Source organism: Natator depressus, chromosome 3 (assembly GCF_965152275.1).
Source record: "Natator depressus isolate rNatDep1 chromosome 3, rNatDep2.hap1, whole genome shotgun sequence".
In the NCBI taxonomy this organism is placed as follows: Eukaryota; Metazoa; Chordata; order Testudines; family Cheloniidae; genus Natator; species Natator depressus.
In genome coordinates, this window is record NC_134236.1 from 160,319,684 (window position 1) to 160,340,740 (window position 21,057).

Consider the following 21,057-nt stretch of genomic DNA (forward strand, 5'->3'; position numbering starts at 1 on the left):
TTACACTTTCTATGTAGATGTGTGTCAGAGTCTCCCTCTTGCCGCATAAAGGGCAGGTGTCATGGGACTCTGTAAACTGTGCCAACCATATGCCCATGTTCATGTGTCCGTGAAGGAGCTGCCAACTGAGATCCCCAGTGGATCGTGGGTCCGGATGGTGTACTGGGGCTCTCCACCCTCCGCAAGTGACAGCAGGTCCCACCACTTTAGTGTTGGGGTGGGACATGAGGGCAAGGAAGTGGATGGTATGAAGCACATGCATGTAGAGATGTTCTTGGGGCATGGTTTGGAGAAGGGCCAGCTGGATGGTGCTCAGCCAGCTTAGGTGGTGCATTAGAGGTATCCGGGGTGGGGGAGAGAGGAAATCACAGGGCAGAGGCCTGATGATGAGAGCTGGAGGGCTGAGATTGAAGAGTTGGCAGGAAGTGCCCTCCAGCAGGATGTAACGATGCTGCCTCTGGTGGGACACAACTGAGAGTATCAATTCAGGACAAATTGCTTAGAGCAGGGCAGTCAGCCCCAAACTGGTGGTTTTCCACCTCTAAGGCACACCACACCAGCCAAACAGAGAGGACTTTGGTTTCACCCCACCGGCTAACCATAAGTCATACAAGCAATTCCCTTAGACACTCCAGTTTCCCAGTATTACCACCAGTGCCACTTGTTATAGGGACAAATGGTTATGAAAACCAATACCCCAGTAAAAGAAAAAAGAGGTTCTCCTGATCCCAAAGGACCAAGCCCCAGACCCAGGTCAATATACAAGTCAGATCTTACCCACAAATCACACTGTTGCCAATCCTTTAGAATCTAAAATCTAAAGGTTTATTCATAAAAAGAAAGAAACACAGATGAGAGCTACAACTGGTTAAATGGAATCAATTACATACAATAATGGCAAAGTTCTTGATTTAGTCTTGTAGTAGTGATGGGATAAACTGCAGGTTCAAATCAAGTTTCTGGAGTACATCCACAGCTGGGATGGGTCATTCAGTCCTTTGTTCAGAGCTTCAGTTTGTAGCAAGGTTCCTCCAGAAGTAAGAAGCAGGACTGAAGACAAAATGGATGGGTTTCCAGGGCCTTTTATATTCTCTGCCAGGTGGAAGGATACCCCTTTGTTCTTACTGTGGAATTCACAACAGCAAGATGGAGTTTGGAGTCATGGGCAAGTCACATGTCCATGCATGACTCAGGCCGACACCACTGTTTACATGTTAGTTTGAATGTTCCCAGGAAAGCTCAGATGTGGATTGGCATCTCCCAAAGTCCATTGTCAGTTAAGTGTTTCTTGATTGGGCACTTACTGAGAATAGTCCTTTCTCAAGAAGCTGACCAACTGCTTATATGAGGCTACTTGGAATCAAACACATTGAGATACAAGTACATAGCCAATATTTATAACTTCAGCTACAAAATTGATACATGAATACAGATAGCATAATCACAACCAGCAAATCATAACCTTTTTATAGATACCTCACATGACAACCTTTGTACAATATTTGCTGCAAATATATAACAGTGGTTGCAATGATGATCTATACAGTCACAGTTTATGTGAATAATGTCACACAGGACCACTCAAGATAGGTGACAAAAGCCTTACTCTCCTGGAGCACAAAATGGTGGATGCACAGGGTAGTCAAGCTCATGCACTGGCCAAGCACCACGGGGTCCACCCAATCCCTCTAATTGTAGTCCAGGGGTCTCTGATTCTGGTGGTACTACCCAGGACTATCTTCAAGCACACCAAGGGGTACTCCACCACCTACATATGAAGATGTGCCTCTGACAGATGTATTAGCACTGGGACAGGCAGATCTAGGCCTGCCCAAAAGTTAAGGCCCACCCCCCTCAACTAAGTGGGAGGAACCACTAAGCCCGAGTCACAGTTGAGTACTTGGGACAATGAAAGAAAAAACAGGAACAGGTTAAGGGTTAAAGTTATTAAGTCAAAGGTTAAAAATAAGGCAGCCAGAGGGGGACCCAGAGCAGAGAACCCCGGACAGTGCCCACCACTCCTCAAAGGTGTCTAAGGAATTTGTAGACACCACCTGGGTAGGAACTCTACCCAGATATGATTGAAAAAGGGAATGGAAATAGACTCCACAGTCACAGAGTACCCCCCATCCAACTTCCTTCTTCTGGTGTGATGGATGGCCATCTTTGCCAAAGCCAGGAGAAGATGGATGAGGAGATGTGCACAGATCAGGAAAAGCAGGGGAAAATGCAGCTATAATCTTAGTAAGAGGTTCTGGAGGAGCCAGAAGAAGGGCTGCCACCTGATATACCCTACATAGATGGGTACTAGTGTCTCCCTCTCATCACAGGAAGGATATGTATCAGAGGAGTGCATGAACCACGTCAGGTACATGTCTGTGCTCATGGCTCAGAGGAGCCACCAACTAATATCCCTGGTGGGAAGTGGAACCAGAGTGGAGCACAGACTGGCCCACCAGGGTTCCTTGCCCTCTTCCAGTGGCAGCAGGTCCTGCCACCTGGTGTCGGTGTGGAACACGGGGGTGATACAGTGTATAGTATGAAGGGTGATACAGATCTTTTCCAGGCATGGTTCAGAAGTGGATCAGTTGGATGTTGTGCAGCCAGCTCAGGTGGCATGTCAGGGACAGCAGGGAGGCTCACAAGGCAGGATGACAAGATCTAGAGGGCCAGCGTGAGGAATAGTCAGGGAGCACCCTCCTGCAGCACCTGCTCAAGGAAAGTGGGAGAAGCAGGAGGCAAGGCTGCCCTCACCCCCTGGAACACACAACAGGAGACATGCAGGATGGGCAGCCTCATGTGCTGATCAAGTGCTGCAGGTCTACCCAGTCCCTTTGATCGTAGTCCAGGAGATCTCTAAGTCTGCTGGTACCAGCCAGGACATCCTCTGCCACACCAAGGGGATTCCACCACCTGCACATGAAAATGTGCTTGTGATAGATATGGAGTGGATGAGACAGGTGATTGCAGAAAGGACAGTATTGTGGTTATGGCAGCTGAATGCACCCTGGAGAATTGGAGTCCATCCCTGCCTCTGCAATGAGTTCCTATGTGTTGCTAGACAAGTCACTTGAAACTAATTTTTTCAGATGTGGTCACTACTCTTATACTCCTCATTTTCTGGGTGTGCTCAATTTGAGATCCTGGGACCAGATTTGCAAAACTGCTGAGCAATCACAGCTACAATTGAAGTTAATGGAACTGTGCTTTGAACACATAAAGTGCTATGTAATGATATGTACTCTGCAAAATTATATCCTAGGTATCTGTTTGGCATCCAAACTTACTGGGAACTTTTTACTTTTATCTCTGTGTCTCGGGAGTCCATCTGTAAAATGGGGATAATAATATCCTCTCACCTCACAGGGATGTTGTGAAAATAAATTCATAGAGGTTTGTGAACACTATGATAAAGTTCATGAAAAATTAATAATTCTGCATTGAGAGCAGGGTTTGACTAGTATGTTATTAAACAATGAGGAGAAAACAAAATATTGATTAGTTGCTCATTAAGTGAGAACTGTCTATACTATGCACTGACTGCAGTAGGCTTCTGTGGAAAAAATACTATGGGATCATGTAATTAAAGATGATCTCCTAATGCATAGGCACAAGGGGGGCCAAATTAGGGTTTCACTTTAACTCTGGCATTTAACTTTTGAGTGATCACTTGGCAACCTTAATAATGTTCTTTTAGCACATTTTATGTTGGGGTGTGTGTGTGTCATCTATCCATCTATCTTTGTGTGTGTGTGTGTGTGTATCATCTATATATCTATGTGTGTATATATACACGTGTGTGTGTGTTTACACACTCGCCTACAGATGTGCATACACCTATACATAGTCTGTCCATATGTATACAGATCAGGACACATGTACACAGTGTGTATACAGAGACATGCTAGGTAGGCACACCGGGCTGGGTGGGAGGCAGCTACACAGGTGTGTGGCAGAGCCCCCTCTGGGTCTGTGCATTCCCCCCATCCCCTGGCGCTGCACAAGCAGGGTGAAGCCCCGCTCTTCTCTGCCCCCTACCCCACAGGCTCCATACCGGCTCCAGGCGGCGGAAGTGGGTGTAGGGGGCAGTATAGGAATTTCCTGTGACGTCCCGGCCCGGACTCCATTAGGCTGCAGCTGGGCAGAGAAGTGACAAACCCAGCGGCGCGGAGCAGGCCGGGCGCCTGGGGCGGCCAGGCGGGGGCTCCAGGCAGCGGCGGCGGCAGCAATAACAAGAGGGAGCCCAGAGCGGGCGGCGGCGCTGCCTCCGGGACCCCGGGGGGGACAGGGCCCCGCTCCTCCTTCCCTCACCTCCCTTCCTCGCCCCCCCCGCCCCCCGGCTTCCCACCACGGCCGCTCTCGGCGAGGAAACTCTGGCCTCCGCTTCCTCCTCCTCCGACTCGGACACCGGCGGAGCCTCCCCGCCCCCGCGGAAGAAAGCCCGGGCCTCCCCGGCGGCGGCGGAGGGAGCAGGCGAGCCCGGGGCTTCCGCGGGCAGAGCAGGCCTCACCTCGTCCCAGTCCCCCTCGCTCTCCGCCGGGCTCGCCCCCCCTGCCGCCCCGCTCAGAGGCAGCAGCAGCAGCGCCATGCAGGCCAACGGGGCAGGAGGAGGCCAGCAGCCGCCGCCGCCGCCGCAGGGGCCGGCGGGCCCGGAGCTGGGCTGCTTGGGCGCCCAGAACGGCGAGGCCTCGTCGGGCTCGGCCGCCGGGGAGCAGCTGGCTCACGCCAACGGGCTGCTGCCCTCCGCCTCCGCGGCCAATAGCAGCAGCGGCGGCAGCAGCAGCCCCGGCGGCCTGAGCGTGAACAACGGGGTCCCGGCCGCCGGGGGCCCCGGCTCGGCCGCCGCGGAGCTGGGGGGAGGCGGCGGCAGCGCCCTGAAGAAAAAGAAGCGGCTCTCGCAGTCCGACGAGGACGTGATCCGGCTCATCGGGCAGCACCTCCACGGCCTGGGCCTCAAGTAAGTGCCCGCGCCTCTCAGAGGGGAGACCGACCCCTTCCTCCCCCATCCGGCGGGGGACTAGTGGGGATAAGGGAGCCCCACACGGCGAGGCCCCGTTTTCCTCCCCTTCCCCTCTAGCGGTGCTATGTGGACCCCCCCCCCCGGCTTCCTCCTCCACAGGGATCAGGAGGGCGGCTGGATGGGGATGGGGGCTCCGGGCCCCTCCCCTGCTGTAGGTCCGCGCTGATGTAGCTGAATTGCACATCGATAAGGAGAGAGGAGTCAAAAGTGGGGGAGGGGGCTGGCTTGGTGCAGGAGTGGGCCGGGGGAAAAGAATGGTGCTGGGAGACTTGTTCTATTTTAGGGCACCATTTGTGCCCATGGGAGACAGACCAACAAATCTGTTTATGACCCACCTACGTAAGATTTGGACGGTGGAGGGGAGGAAAGGGGCCGCCTTCTCCCACATACTACCTTGTCACAGCTTGATATCCCATTATATAGAGAGATCAGTAAGTGTATATGAAGGGGAACTGTGGGGCAGACCTGATGTGTTGAAAATAATGACGTGAGGGGCCTGTCTTTAAGGCTCTTCCAACCAGCTTTGTACATTCGAGACAGACTGTCTGAACCGTGGTGGGGAACAGGTAGAGCTTCCTCTGCCAGAGATGACAGTATGAAAGCCCAATCACATACCACTAAAGTCAGATCAATACAAATGTGGTAGTGGGGGCGAAGTGATCTGGTGAACATAATGGAGCCTGGACACTTGGAGGTTTTTGTTTTGTTTAAGTCTTAAGAGCTCAGTGGTTAATTGTAAACAAACCAACCGAAGAATTAAACCAGTATTTAGGATTCTGACTGCAGAGCCTGTGTTCGTGTAATTGGATGAAGGCTCTTGTAGGTTTGGTTTGGCCATATGTCTAATAGCTTTTGAAAAAGCTATCTATAGAGTGAAAAAATTAAAATGACAAATAGGTTGGCTCTTCCGTGGCTTAGAGCACTGCAGTATTTTTGGGTGAGTATGCAGTGGAGGGAGGCGAAAGCAAAATACAGAGAGATGAACCATCTGGATTTTATAAACACCCCTCTCCCCCTTTTCTAAATAAAACATAATAGCAACTAGGTGGATACTGAGGTTTTGGGAGGGTGCCTATAGATGCTGCCCCAGAAAATAAAGCTACAAGGGAAGTACCAAAGAAGAGATGGCAAACTATTGTGAGGCTGGATTGATTCTAATGAACTTAGTACATAAAATAAAATGCACCACTGACATAGGAGGCAGATTCTCCACAGCAGGAGACAGCTTGTGACTGTTTATAGGCTACACCACAGTAAATATGCTATTTTTAGCACAAAAGGGGGAGGGTTACAAGTTAGTGGGTTTGCTTATTTTTTATTTTAAGGAACGAACCTTTTAAAGTCCTGACATGAACAAAGGCTAGGACTATCTCTGCAGACATCTTAATACAGAGCAGTGGCAGCCCTTTATGCCCATTCTCTACTGGTGGTTATAGAGGAACATCTAGTGTTCATAACCTATATTTTCCTCTGTGCAGACAACTTGCTGCTAGAAACTGGTTTATTTCTATCTAGACATGCTTGTCCGAGATGATTAGTTAGTTAAAGACGACCATCTTGGCACTTCATGCAAGTTTTCAAACCAATCAACCACTCTTGTGGATAGAGAGCTGTCTATTGAATTGAGTGATTGGAATACTTATCTGTTCACATGTTTCTGAATCTGGTTATAACTCTTTTGCTTAATAAAAAGTCAGTTTTTAACTATTGCAGACTTATTGCAGCGGGTGGTGCATTTTAAGAGTAAAATTGGTCAGTTTTTTTTTTTACACTGTATCTCTCCTGCAGCCAGACTGTTGATCTTCTCATGCAAGAGTCAGGATGTCGTTTAGAACATCCTTCTGCTACCAAATTCCGCAATCATGTAATGGAAGGAGAATGGGATAAGGTAATGTATGTGGGGCATATAGGACTGCACAACTACTGTTAAATTTATAGTATGTGAAATGCATTTCATGGTTCTTCAAGCTTATGTTTCTTTTTTATACCAATTTTTGCAGGCTGAAAACGACTTGAATGAACTTAAGCCATTGGTGCATTCTCCTCACGCAATTGTGGTAAGAGACACATCTTGAATTGTTTCAGATATAGTTTGGAATAATTGTAGTAATACACTTTTTTTTGTACCTAGTTGAGAGTTAATGTATGTATTTTAGTAAGCAGCTTGCTGTCCCAAGCACAATACTAATTTGGTCTCCTGTCATTTTGTAGTATATGAGAGAGAACCTAAAAATATTAAGACCAATACTCAATGCATTTAATGTGTAAACTTATTAAAGTCTATCTTCATGGATCAGAATTCAAATTGTGTACTCTATATATCTAATTTAAAATCCATACATTGGATAACTTCAGTTGAAACTGTTTATTTAATTCAGTTACTTTAGAGAAATTCGAAAAGTGCTTCTGAGTTTGAAATAGCTGATTTTTATATGTTTTCTTAAAGAACCAAGCTTAGATACAATGTAGAATACCTAGGTACTGTGGGAGTTTGCGTACTGCAATAGAATGTTATGGGAATATAGTCACTGTTATAGAAAACGAACAATACTGTTGCTTTTTCTAGATAGCTTTTAAAGAACAAATGTGTGTGTGTCACTCTTTGGAATTTTTGTAGAGCTTTGTCCTCTTTTAAATGTATGTTCACGCTAGGGTTTCGATCCTGTGACTTGACAGAGTTACAGCTTATTTGGTTTTAATGTATGTGGTTTCAGTAACTTTGTGGACTCTGACATACAAAGTGTTTCTGGTTTTATTTCTATGACCCAGGATCAAAATGGTTACATACAGCCCTAATATTTCTTCAAACATCTTTTTTACTGTGGTAAATGTTACTGAAATTAATTGGACATAAGCTATTCAGTGTAGTTTTGTAGTATTTGGGGAGAAAAAAGTAACACTGCTTTTTGAAGTGCCTGTGGCTGTACACAGTGAGGAATCAGCTGATGGCTGCTTAGCTTTTTACTTCTAGCTGATTCATTTTGTTGTCAGGAGGAGAGTTTCCTGCCTGGTGGGGGAGGGGAAGAGAGAGAACAGGAAGTGAAGTAGGAAAAACAGATGTTTAACAAAACATCAGTGGCTGCCTGAAAGAAGTTACATCTTGTTCTGTAATTGTGTGAAAGTTTAACCCCTCCAAAGTCCTTTTCTATTAAGCTATAGTTCTAGTACCTGTTTTTTGCTTGGCAGGCTAATATTGGAAGGCAAGCTTTTTAAAAGACAGCAGGAAAAAAAACCTGGGTCAAGACAGACTATACAAACAGAATATACCAAAATAATGTGTACATTTTCAGTGTCTCCTGAGGAGTGAGAAGTCAGAAGCCTGTTACATACCCAAGAGTGTAGCATCTATTGAAGTAAATGTTATCAGAGTTCTAACATTTTGGGGATATGTGTTTTCACGATTCCGTTCAAAATGGTGCTGTCCATTCTAGTTCATGGAAAAAATTGTCAAACTATGAGGATTTTTGTACAATAGGTAATCTTGACAAAAGAGGAAAACAAGGACGATTTGCTTTTAGAGAATCCAAAGTATGAAGAACAGGAGTACTCGTGGCACCTTAGAGATGAACAAATTTATTGGAGCATAAGCTTTCGTGGGCTACAGCCCACTTCATCGGATGCATAGAATCCAACATATAAAGTTGGAAGTTGCCATACAAACTGTGAGAGGCTAATTAGTTAAGATGAGCTATTATCAGCAGCCCTAACCTTGGGGGAAAATGTACTCCAACTGAGTAAAACTTATAGAAATGTGAATTTTGTTTTCAGACTCTACCTTCTCTAAACTAGATTGATGCTGTAAAGTGTGTATTGTTCATCTAAACTGAGTCTGATGAATAAAAAAAAGTAACAAATACTGACTTTAATTTATTTTCTTACTACTGTACATGTGGCAGACTTGTTTTTAAATAAAAGATGTAAGGTATGGGGATAGGACTTTATCTGTTTTATCATCCATATATTTAGTCAAATGTTTTAGTATTTGAATTTTTTAAAAGCTATTAATAAACTTTCATAGGGGTGACCTCTCAGGTTTTTTTTTTTTAACGCTGATTGGAAGATATTTGTCTGGATTATTTTATGGTTATTGCAAGATTTCAGCCCAATTTAGAGCAATAAGTAGCAACTGTAAAAGGAAAGCTCACTTGATTTTTTTATTTATTTATTTTAACAAAAAAATAGTCACAGCTTAGACTATCTATAGAGCATAATCAGATCTAATAAAAGATGATTAAATCTCTGGGTTTTGCACTTTCAGTGATGTTGTAGGTACTTCTATTTATTTTTAAGGGGTGGGGTTATCTTTCTCCCACTCATGGCCTTAGTGGTTGGGGGAGTTAAATAATTCAGGTTTTTATTTTTTTGTTTTTTAAATCACTAGTAAGATTACTAGTGCCTGGACTTCATCCATTTCCACCCTATCATGAAAAAAGTAAAACAACTCAATTCAATGTGTACACACTTTGGCAACTTTATATTGATGATCTTCTGGTTTCTGTTTTTAAGTCAAACTTTATCATAATTTTAGATTTTAAAAAAAGTGTTCATTCAGCTGATGTTGAACAGCACTTAGTAGAATAAGTGCAGTAAATCGCCATATCCTTTAGGGAAAGAAATGCTGTTTGTGTTTTATGAACCAAGATCATATGGGTTTGGGTTTCTGAATCTCAACCTGGCAGTTTGACCACATGTATCTGAAGTTGAGTGGGCGGGGGTGTGTGTATGTAAAAAGTCAATCTTACTGACATTTTGCTGTAAGCTTTAATAGGCTAGGGAATCTTACTTTTATTGTGACTTGGTCAAGGGTGATCTGGATATCAAAGTTTTCACAACTTCTGATCAAAAATGAGCTGTGTGAACATAGAGTTGTACTGCATGTATATTATAAATTGTCTGTGAACATGGGCATAAGGTGCCCATAAAGTGCTTTGAGATCACAGATGGAAGTGCTATAAATGCTGCATATTAAGGTACAAACTACTGATCTAAGTTTAAACAGCTGCTGCATCTGGCCTGAGCTAAAAATGAAAAGTAGCCTCCCCTCTTAGTTAATTTGTAAACACCACTGAAAGGCAATTGTGCCCTGTACTACTGTTGAGTAATATGGCTAGCCATGTCTGTACTTCGTGTAACATAGTATGGGGGATGCAGTTGGGTGAGGTGCCAGAGGAAAGCCTTATCCAGAGTAGTGGGCCAAACATGAAAATCAAAACTTTCTTCTGGTGTTAGGTTAGAGGTGGGCAAACTACAACCCGTGGGACCACAGGCGCCAACTTTTGTTGGCGCTGGAGGGCGCTCGTGCCCCCCCCCCCCGCCCTGCCCTGACTCCGCCCCCTCCCTGCCCTTGGACCTCTCCCCTGAGTGTGCCACGTTCCTCCTCCTTCCTCCTCCCCCCCTCCCAGTGCTTGCTGCGCGAAACAGCTGCTTCACGGCACAAGCGCTGGGAGGGAGGGGGGAGAAACAGGACACGGCAGCGCGCTCAAGGGAGGAGGCAGAGGTGAACTGGGTCAGGGAGCTGCTAGTGTGTGCAGAGCACCCACCAATTTTTCCCTGTGGGTGCTCCAGCCCCGGAGCACCCACGGAGTCGGCGCCTGTGCACGGGATCCTTCTTCCTGGCCCCGAGCTCCTGGCCTGGGAGGCTAGCCCCCAGCCCCTCCCCCACTGTTTTCCCTCCCCTGCAGCTCCTGGGGCAGTGCAGCAGATCCGGTGCTCTGTGCTGCGGCGTGGCTGGCTCCAGCCAGGCAGCACAGCTGTAGCTGCGTCAACCGCTGGCGCTCCAGGCAGCGTGATAAGGGAGCAGGGGCGGGGAGGTGAATAGAGGACAGGGGAGTTTGGGGGGAGTACTTAGGGGGTGTGGATGGGGGTGGGGTGGGGAATGGGGGGGTTGAATGGGGGCAGAGGTCCCGGGGGGGGCAGTCAGGAATGGGAGGAGGGGTTGGATGGGGCGGCGGGGGGCAGTCAGGGGTCGGGGTTCTGGGGGGGCCATCAGGGAAGGGGGGGCCGTCAGGGGGCAAGAAGCAGGACGGGGGGGCCGGGCCACGTCTGGCTGTTTAGGGAGGCACAACCTCCCTTAACTGGCCCTCCATACAATTTTTGAAACCTGATGTGGCCCTCAGGCCAAGAAGTTTGCCCACCCCTGTGTTAGGTGGTATTTTCAAAAAAATGTAAGGATATCCACTTTGGTTTTTGGCCCAGGCCAGCATTTCAGTCAGTGCACTTGTAATTTCCAAGTGAAATTTCACTTGTCTACACTTGATTTGGGGTTATTCTGTCAGATAATGGTATTCATCCTAGCTAGGTGAATTTGAGCATCACACTTTTAAGAGAAATAGCACTTCTACCTGCAGTTTTGTTCAATGATCATTTGAATTCCAACTGGGGGCTCTCAGGTTTCCTAACTCTATGGTATCAGCTAAAGGCTTGTCTGCACATGAAAATTAATCTGGAATAAACTAGGGTGTGAATTAATCTGCTCTTAACTATTTCTTATTAACTCCATGTGGAATTAGTGTGTCCACACATGGAGGTTAATCAGGAGTAATTTGCTGTGTAGAGAAGCCCTAAAAGATGTAATGATTCCTTATTGGAAGGGGATACACTCCAGGATCCTCTCACTTTTTCCTTTTGCTCTCACTCAGAGGCCTTGTACCTGGTTACCTAAAAGAGAATTGCTAGATGCAGCTTCCTCTAGTTTCAGTCAATGTCTTTGCTGGATTGCCTAGAGGAGGCTACTCAACAACAGCATAAGAGTTTCTGTCCCAGGAATGGCATGCACAGCCTCCCTGTGGACAGGAGAGCAGAGATCCAAACCAGTTTGGAATAACTTATTTTGCTGACATAAATCAAGTGACTTTTTTTGGGGGGGGGGTATTTAAATTGGGTTGAGGTTTTGTTAAACTTGCTTGAAAAAATTGTGCTATTGTTAAGTGCCACTATTAGTAGAGTATCTTATTTGATTTTTACAAAACTGCCATAGGTGGAAAAACAGAATATTGAAAGTTAAGGCCCTGATTCTTCAAACCAGACACATAACTTTACTCACATAAATATTCTCATTGACTTCAACAGGACTATTTATACTAAGCATGTACATAAATGTTGCAGCATTAGGAGGCTAAAATTGTATTTTTATTAAACTTCTCTCTTAGTGATGATGTTTGTCACTTCAAAGCAATTTTGTTTTGATGTTAACAATGAAAAGTTATTTAGATTTTTCAATATACTAATAAAATTGTTATGAATTCGTTTTTTATATATGCAAGTCAGTTTTTCAAAAATAAAAGCCTAAAGTAAGGTTCCTAAATGATATACGAACACACATTCCATTGACTTCAAATCACAAACACAGATCAAAACACTTCAATTTTCTTGATCTCAATTTGAGGACATTCAGAATATCAAAAGATGGTGTTGCTTGTAGTTCTAGAATGGGCTATTTGCTTATCTGGTTTGCAGGGTTTTCACAGTAAGGATGTTGATGGGGCCCTGGACTTTGCTTTTTCAGCTTAGATGAGTATTTTAAGAAACCTCTAAGAAGTTCATATTTTATATAGAATCTTTATATAACTAGGAAACTAAAGAAAAGTACAAAACATCCAGTTTTGTCCCGTTTTATAGTTTAAGCACTGACAATATATATACTTAAACCACGTAACATTTTTCAATCCTGATTTTGCTCAACCCTGATCAAAGCTTAGGCCCTAGCAATTCTTCATGTAGGATCACTTTAACATTGGACCAGTTTTACTGTTAATTATGTCATAGAAACAGCAGAATGCAACACTTCTTCCTCAATTCATCTTTAATACTGTACATCAGGTTATGTAACATTTCAATGGATTAAAGTCCTCAACCTGAGAAGATGAACATCATTCCCTGTTGGGTTTCTCCACCAGATAATACACAGAGGAATGTTTGCTATTGAAACGTAGAGTAGCTACACTCTCCGTTGGAACTGGTTGATTTACAATGATCATTTGGAAGTGAAGTGGCTAACTGCATCTCAAACTATATTGTCAACGTTAGGTTTGCAGTTAACTGTCTTGGGGCACTTCTTCAGTTTTATTGATACAGGATAGAGATTGAGAGAGATTATGAAGTCTCTTCTAATACTTTCCATTTGCAAGACCATAATTATTTTTGAAGGGAAATCTGAGGATTGAGCTGGATATGTAGGTACCTTCTAACCAATTTAACACTCTTATTTTGTTCATATTGGATAGAAAAGTATATTGAAGACCTCCTCGTAAACATGAGATATATATCTGTTCATCAGATGATGTTTTCCAGCAGGGTTTCTTTGAAGCTGTAGGATAACTATGAGCACATAGCACTGAATGAATATTATACCTTTTAAACTCCCTGCTGTCCAGTTGAGGAAGATGGCATTTGACACTAGAGGCAATTATCAGCACTACAGGTATTAGATGGTAGCAGCAGAAGGGGAAATAGGAAAAGGGGAGGGGGAAGAGAGAGAACTTAGTTTGCCAGGAAAAGCCCCTCTTGTCACAAGAAGCACTGGTTGCAGAAAAGCTGATTCAGGCACAGGGAAGGTTGAATTGCCTGACATAAAGTAAGAAAATATCTTTTAAAATAACTGGGGTATAGGATCCATGACCCTTAGCGTAAAGGGTCTCTACAGCTCATTTTTCATTATTTGGGATACTGCCACTGAAATTTAATTCTACATCATATCAAATAACTTAGTAGGGCATGTGGGGTGGTTTTTTGTGTGTGGGGGGGCTTTTAGGGGGGGAGGGGGGAATTACATTCATGAACCAACAACAAAATGGTTGTGATTAAACTGTAGGCAAAATGTTCTCTGGGCCTTGATAGGGACATTAGTTGTAATTAAATCCATTCAACATTTTTTTTCCCAACTCTCTGTTATGATTAAAATATTTTTAACATTTAGTATATGTACTGCATCTCCATGTATGAAAACTCTGGTGCTGTATCATTCCAAGAGTTGTCCTTTTCAGTAGTATGCCTAGGACTCATGGACTTAATGACTTTTTAAAAGGAAAATATGCTCTGAACCAACTGTGAGAATGTACATATTCAGCGGTCTTGGCAACAGTACTCTGCCTTGGTTGCTATACACAATATAAAGGCTGAATGTTGGTCAATTTTGACATGCTTCTTGTACTAGTGTGGATAAAATGAGTCATGGAGACAGTGCTTCTGCCTTGCTTTTGCAGGGATTTCCATGAAATTGCTGATATTGGCACAACAACAAAAAAAAATCTTTTATTTTCTCTTCTTTCTTCTCTTCTCTTCTTCCACAGAAATGGCTTTCATTACCTGGCACAATGGTCCTAAAAAGGGGTAGAGGTAGTGATTTGGATGAAGTAGTTATGTCCATGCAGATAAGGGAAACCAAGAAAAAGTGAATGGATGGATACATAGGAAACAAAATATTGTCTGAGATAATGCTGGGAGAATTGGAGAATATTCAACACGAAGTTCTGGATAAGAACTGAGAGAACAAAGTTTTAAAAAAACCCCCACCAAACTTCAGTGTATGTAGTGATCACCTACCGTGAGGAACCAACCCCTCCACTTTCCTGATAAGTGGATAGGAAGTATTAAAAGGGGAAGGCTGACTTCTAATGACTCATCACCCCAAAATCTGCAACATTATACCTGTAAAAATTGTACAGATACTCTGTTTTCTAATGGGCCTCCTCTTCATGCCGAATGCAAACAAACTGAATATCTGTGCACTGACAGAGAGAATAATATAAAGGGGGTTCTCACCTATCTGGTACAGGACATCAGAGTACTGGAAAACTAAGATGCTATAGTATGAAATTAGCTACAAATATCTGTCCGATGATGCATATCTAGCTAACTTCATACAATTCTGAAAGCTATTCAATAAGTCAGCAGTTTTCTTTCATGTACATAAAAACTTGATACGTGTGGTTTGTTCTCAAGAGTTACAGAAGGTCTGTTGCACTCAATGTTTTAATGAAGTGTAGTAGTCATAGGCTGTATTCATAATCAATCTGGAATGCATTCCAGTTGAAGGAAAACAAATATTTTGCCTAAATGTTTTAAATTCCCTCAAAAAGCATCAGACAAAACCACTACTAGATAAAATATTTAAGATCTATATCTCTCATCTAGTCAAATGCGTAGCAGGAATGAGATTTTTACAAGACTCATTGTAGTAGTGTATCTTTCTCCATGCCATTGTGATGACTGTACTATATATCTTAAACAACATGAATAAGAGATAACTAATGTTCTTTTAAAATATTGTTTGCATAGTCAGTCAAATGTTAAATTGAGTAAAACTCAAATCAAGAGACAGTCTCAAGTAATTTAGCCTTTAGTCTTAAAAGTTAGAGTAATTTTTGTAAATTAAAAAAATCCTATCTTTCAATTAAGTTCTAGTTATTTAAATATTCTATTGTTAGCAGCTCAGAACACTTCAGCATTGAGCTATTGCATGGAAAAACAGAATTAAATGAAACTGATCAAATAGAACAGTGTAGCTACCCTATCCAAGGTGAAGTGCAAAAATGAACAACATGCAGTAAATCATGTAAAGTTAAGGTATAACAAATGTTTTATATTTCTTAAGTGTCTTAATTTGAAGAGGCTAGCACCTTGCTCAGTTATCTAATGCATTAATATGAGTAAATACATGTAGTGTTGAAAAGCTGATGGTCTTTGGGGTCTGCTGGACTCACATGGGGGAAAGGTGGTGATCAAATATTGAAGTATACTTATGATCTGTCTTGCACTTCATTCAGTTTCTATTGAGATGGGGAAAGCATAGCAAGTCACTATTTTATTTATTTATTTATTTATTTATTGATTTAAAAATTTAATTTTGTTTCACTCTAGATATTCAGGTTTTCCTCTTACCCCATTACTTGTTGAAGGCCTGGGGTTTGTCTTTTCTCATGGCGATAGCCACTAGCAGCAGTGGAGACGGGCAAAAGATACATACATCAAGTGGCTGTGCTTATATACAGTAGAAGCAACTAAACGGTCTCGCTTTCATCTTAAGGATCAGCATGTTAAGAAATTTTGGGGGCTCCAGATTTTAAATGTGTAACTGAATGCGTTCCTTCATTTTGTGTCCATGAACATGTTAACAAAGTTAACATAATGACTATTGATGAGAAATGTGAGGAAAATTTGTGAAGGTCACATTGGAATTCTGATAGGAGTGAATATAGGCTATGTCGTTCCGCTTTCAGTAAAAAGGAGATGGCAGTGTTAATACTTATGGAAAACAAGTTTAATTTGCACGGTGCCTTGTTTTGCCTAGTTGCAGTGTTAATATGTTGGTACAGCATGTTATACAACTATAAAGAGAATCCCTTGGTGAGCTCCTACATAATCTGTATAAAACCAGTTAGGGGGTTGACTTGCTGACCTACTGGTCATGCTTTGTACAAGCATGCAGCATACTTTTTTTAAAGATTGGGCATGAAATTGAGGGAATCCCATGTAATCCTGGTTTGAAGGATAGTGACTGAAAGGGATATGGGTTCAAAATAGGGAGAAGAAGATATTCAGAGCTCCAGTAGGCAGGTGAAAAAAATTTTTTTGGGTCACTTCTAACATAATTACCACAATTGTATTGAAAGACCAGCCAGAAGTAATGATACATTACATGTAGCTGTATTTCTGAAGGGTATAGTAGAATGGCTTCTATTGTTCTGTTTAGGCTCAAACATTTTCTGAAACTTCATTCAACCTTTTTCCCCTGACTGCTGCTTTCTGTCATGTCAGAGGATGAAGTTCTTGCTGCTACAGCAGAAGTACCTGGAATATCTGGAGGATGGCAAGGTCCTGGAGGCACTTCAAGTTCTACGCTGTGAACTGACACCACTGAAATACAATACAGAGCGCATTCATGTCCTCAGTGGGTAAGGGTGTTTAAGCTTGGACAGTTAGTTCTACAGAATATCCTGAGGGATTGTGTAATTCGGTGGAAACAAGTGCTGGTCAATATTTCCTGAGCCCTCTCTTCATAACATTAAAAGTGCACATGAATCATGTGGAATAAGTAAAATTAATGTCTTGGTAAAACTGAAGCACTCTTCTCCCTTTTGGGCCCACTCCTGTTGAAGTCAATGGGGAAAACTCCATTGCAGAAGCAGGGTCTCTTATCTCTTCCCCTCCTTCTTCAATCTTTAGTACTAACTTGTTTTAAAAATCTGAATTATTTATGCTGTTGGTGATCACTACTATTTAAAATGGCAAGGGGAAGAAATTTATTATACTGACAGTATTGTTGTATCATGATTCATATCATATCCTTATTCATCCAAAATAAGTGTTTATATATACTGCCTTTATGGTATCAGAACCTAAACTGATAAGGACATAATTCTAGTCCTTTAAAGGAAGCATGTTCAGTCTCTTTTCCTATAGCTGAATAATTCTCAAGTTGGTAGATGTAGGGGTTGGGTTGTTTGTTGTGTGTGGTTGTATTGTTTTGTTTTGGAGTGGGGGGAGGGGGCGCAGCATGTGCACAGTCTTTCTTTTTTTCATCTCTCCTGAAGACCAGTCTAAACAAGATCTGTTTTATCTCTTATCCATTACCTTGCATTGGTACCTTCTCTCCTTAAAGCTTTCTAGTTAGTGACAAAGCAAAAGAGAACTAGAGCAAAGGGCTATTGTCCATCACCCAGACTCCAACAATAAATCTTACTAATGCATTGTATCGTCACCATCCCAAGGATGAATTGCAGAGCCTGGTAGTGTTGGCATCATTGACAATGCTATTATGCTAGAAATTTAGAAGTTTAGTATGATGCAGCTTGAAACACATCTGTATACCTCAAATACACTGGGATCAGTTAGCATAGTAAATTTTGTTTACATCTAGGTATATTTTGTGCCATCATTGACTAGTCAAACTTAATGTAAACTTCTGAGTCCACTGAGTTGGGATTTTTGTATTGAAATTCATAAGCTTAAGTTAATCTGCATGGGGGGAAAACAAAATATATTGCTTACAAAATAAAGCATCATTGTTCCCTTTAATTTGCCCCAGTCTAGTCTTTGACTCCTCATACGTTTGTCCAAGCTTTCACTTGAGTGCAAGTTGGTCAGGAGTGACTGTTTTGTGTGTCCTAAAGATCAATACATTCTGGCTATAATAAGCTGATGTGAGAGGGAGGTCCCAAAACAGAGGTCTCTCTTCTTAGAACCCCCTCTACCCCACCCCACTTAAATATGAATTGTAAACAGGAACATCTCCATAAATACCATTCTTACAATTGAAAAAAAATTTCAAAAGGTTTAGACCATAATAGGATGTGTTCATTCACTTTGTTTTAACAGGTATCTGATGTGTAGTCATGCAGAAGACTTGCGTGCAAAAGCAGAATGGGAAGGAAAAGGAACAGCTTCCAGATCTAAACTCTTGGACAAACTCCAGAGTAAGATGTTTAATGTTCAGCATTTAAACAGATTTTTCTAAACACACCCCAAATATTTTTCTAGTACATCCCATTTAATAGGATAACTTTCGAGGAAAGTTTATTTTAATTACACTTGCTATCAATGACTGGTGCTTTATGGGGAAGGTAATTCTGGTTAATGGGAATGACTGAGTGATTTTTTTGTGGGTCTTAGGTCTTGTGCCTCTCAATCTTATGCTGCCTCTAGCTGTTTGTAATAACTGCTTTCAGTTCTCAGTGTCTCTGCTATATGTAGAAAGTATATGAATTGTTTTCACTGCTATCTGCTCTGACTGTCGGGTTGCTTCTTCCATGTCACTCACTTGTGATAGGCCAACATGTTGGATGTATTGCAGCTGCCCTTGATATTGACTCGGAGACTGTCTGATCCTAGAGCATGTGGTATCTCATTTCAATTCTATGGGCCTATCGTATAAAACAGTGGTTTTCAACCTGTGGTCCCCTGACCTTTGGGGCGGGGTGGTCCACAGACTGTTGAAGATTTCCGAAGGGGTCTGCACTCCCATTTGAAATTTTTGAGGAGTCTGCAAATGAAAAGAGGTTGGAAAGCACTGCTGTAATGTGGTGGACTCTACTGCTCCATTAATAGCAGTACTAACAGTGTGTTGTCTTTTAATTGGGAATTCCTCATAGTGAGTACAAAAGGTGGTCTAGCGGAGACTCACAGTTGAGGATGTTACTGGTAAAATCAGCGTGTAGCAGTCTACTTTCTATAAATGGAACTTGTGTTGATCAAAAGCAACAGAGAGCTAAAAAAGTGTAGTTCTGTTTGAAAACGTCAGTGAATCTGAGTTCATCTTTGGGTCCTCAGTTACACAGTTATAAACCAAGTTGAGCAGTTGGATTTTTTTAATTTAGAGCTCTTTATGGGTTTTTATTCAGTAAAGATCTCAAAGATAAAACGTGTGTTTGTAATTTTTGTGGGGTTTTTTTCTTTGTGTTTGTTTTGGTTTTTTTTTTTTATTTAAGCATACCTACCACCGTCGGTGATGCTTCCCCCAAGGCGTTTACAGAATCTGCTACGTCAAGCTGTGGAGCTACAACGAGACCGGTGCCTATATCATAATACCAAACTAGATAACAATCTAGATTCTGTGTCACTGCTTATAGACCATGTTTGTAGTAGGTAAGAATTTCTTTTTCTACTTTTAAAATTGATGGTATTTTTTTTAAATATATAATACAATCCACTTACATAATATTGTTCCTTTGAACTGTAGGTACATTTGTTTCAAATTGGAACATGCTGGAGTAGACTGGGAAAAGCCAGGCCCATTTAGCTGACTAACTTTAACTGTGCAGGCAAACTACAGAACATGTATGAAGATGCTTCTTAATGTCTGGCTACTTCTCCTTAAGGGAATGAAACTTAATGTTTAATGTGATGGGTGTATGTATTGAGGATTTAGCCTTAATCTAGGTGCACAAACTTGCAACTTCTTGGCTGCAAGTTTGATTATTCTGTCAGTGTCTAATGGCTATTGAATTGTTACTACCCATTCTTTGTCTTCAAACTTCTTGGATGCGTAAGGTAAATCTATGTTTACTGTTCAAGGTCATATTCCAGATTTAGCCTTTAATTAATGAATGCTGTTACATTTTAGAAGTTTGAAATTAAATAACACGCAATTCATTCCACTCTCTAATTCTTGGTCATAGCTAAAAAATGTGTAATGCAAACTCTGTAAGACAGAACACACACATACATGTTTTTAAATTTGGCAACGTTTGTTTCATAAGAAAACACCCACATTTCTTAACTCTTACATATGAGTGCAAGTTTCACATGTACACAAACTCATTGATTGTTTAGATAATAAAGGAATTTTTTAAAACTAAAGTAACATTGGTGTTGCTTAGAAATTTAAAATGTTGTGAAACTTGTGCAGGCACCAGGGAGGAAGTAACTCAATGCTGGTATATCATGCACACAGAGAAACAGTTGCTGTGTTTTGAGTATTTTTCTTCAGACAATTAAAGCTCCTCAGGGATCTAGCAGAAGTGACATGAATGCAAGGACAAAGATTGTAGATATTTCAAAGGTATAATTAGGGGGTAAGGCCACAAGTTGCCGGACACTGAAGTAGCACAAGAAAGGGGGATGGTGTTTTATATTTTTGGTGGTTGGAGTAGCAGTTCAATTCTTTGGCTCATAATTAAGATTTTCTTCATATTAAATGCTTACTACAGAGAGCTGCTACTAACTTCTCAGTACTCCCCTGTAATTCTGTTTGTCTCTAAAAATTTCCAGTATCTCCAACCACATGGGATTTTAGCTTTAGACTATTTTTGGTATCTATTTTTCAAGTGAAGATTTCCATTTTGATAGTCTTTTCAATACTTTTATTTAGAATCTAAATGACCATCCTAATATAACCATATGTTCAAGTAATTGTTTTGGCTTTAGACTTTTGTGCTTTTAACTGCCACAACGTCTTAAATTCCTTTCTTCTGTGGACTTTTGGCCATCTCACTTCATTTCAATTCTGGGGAATAACTAGTGGTTTGAAGGCTTTCTTTAATGTATGTAGGAATTGGGGTCCTTGTACTTCAGAAAGGATTCTTAACATTAGGGCAGTAATA

The 21,057-nt window shown here is 42.1% G+C and overlaps 1 protein-coding gene across 2 annotated transcripts in view; it reads left to right on the top strand.

Annotated features, from left to right (window-relative positions):
- Positions 1-4,586: 4,586 nt before the first annotated feature.
- Positions 4,587-21,057, top strand: part of WDR26 (WD repeat domain 26) — a 45,584-nt gene continuing 29,113 nt past the window's right edge. For both annotated transcript variants that reach the window (XM_074949192.1, XM_074949193.1), the window contains exons 1-6: positions 4,587-4,957; positions 6,809-6,908; positions 7,021-7,077; positions 16,775-16,911; positions 18,335-18,432; positions 19,444-19,600. In XM_074949192.1, coding sequence (XP_074805293.1) covers positions 4,587-4,957; positions 6,809-6,908; positions 7,021-7,077; positions 16,775-16,911; positions 18,335-18,432; positions 19,444-19,600 — 920 coding nt within the window. The remainder of the gene's footprint in view (positions 4,958-6,808; positions 6,909-7,020; positions 7,078-16,774; positions 16,912-18,334; positions 18,433-19,443; positions 19,601-21,057) is intronic.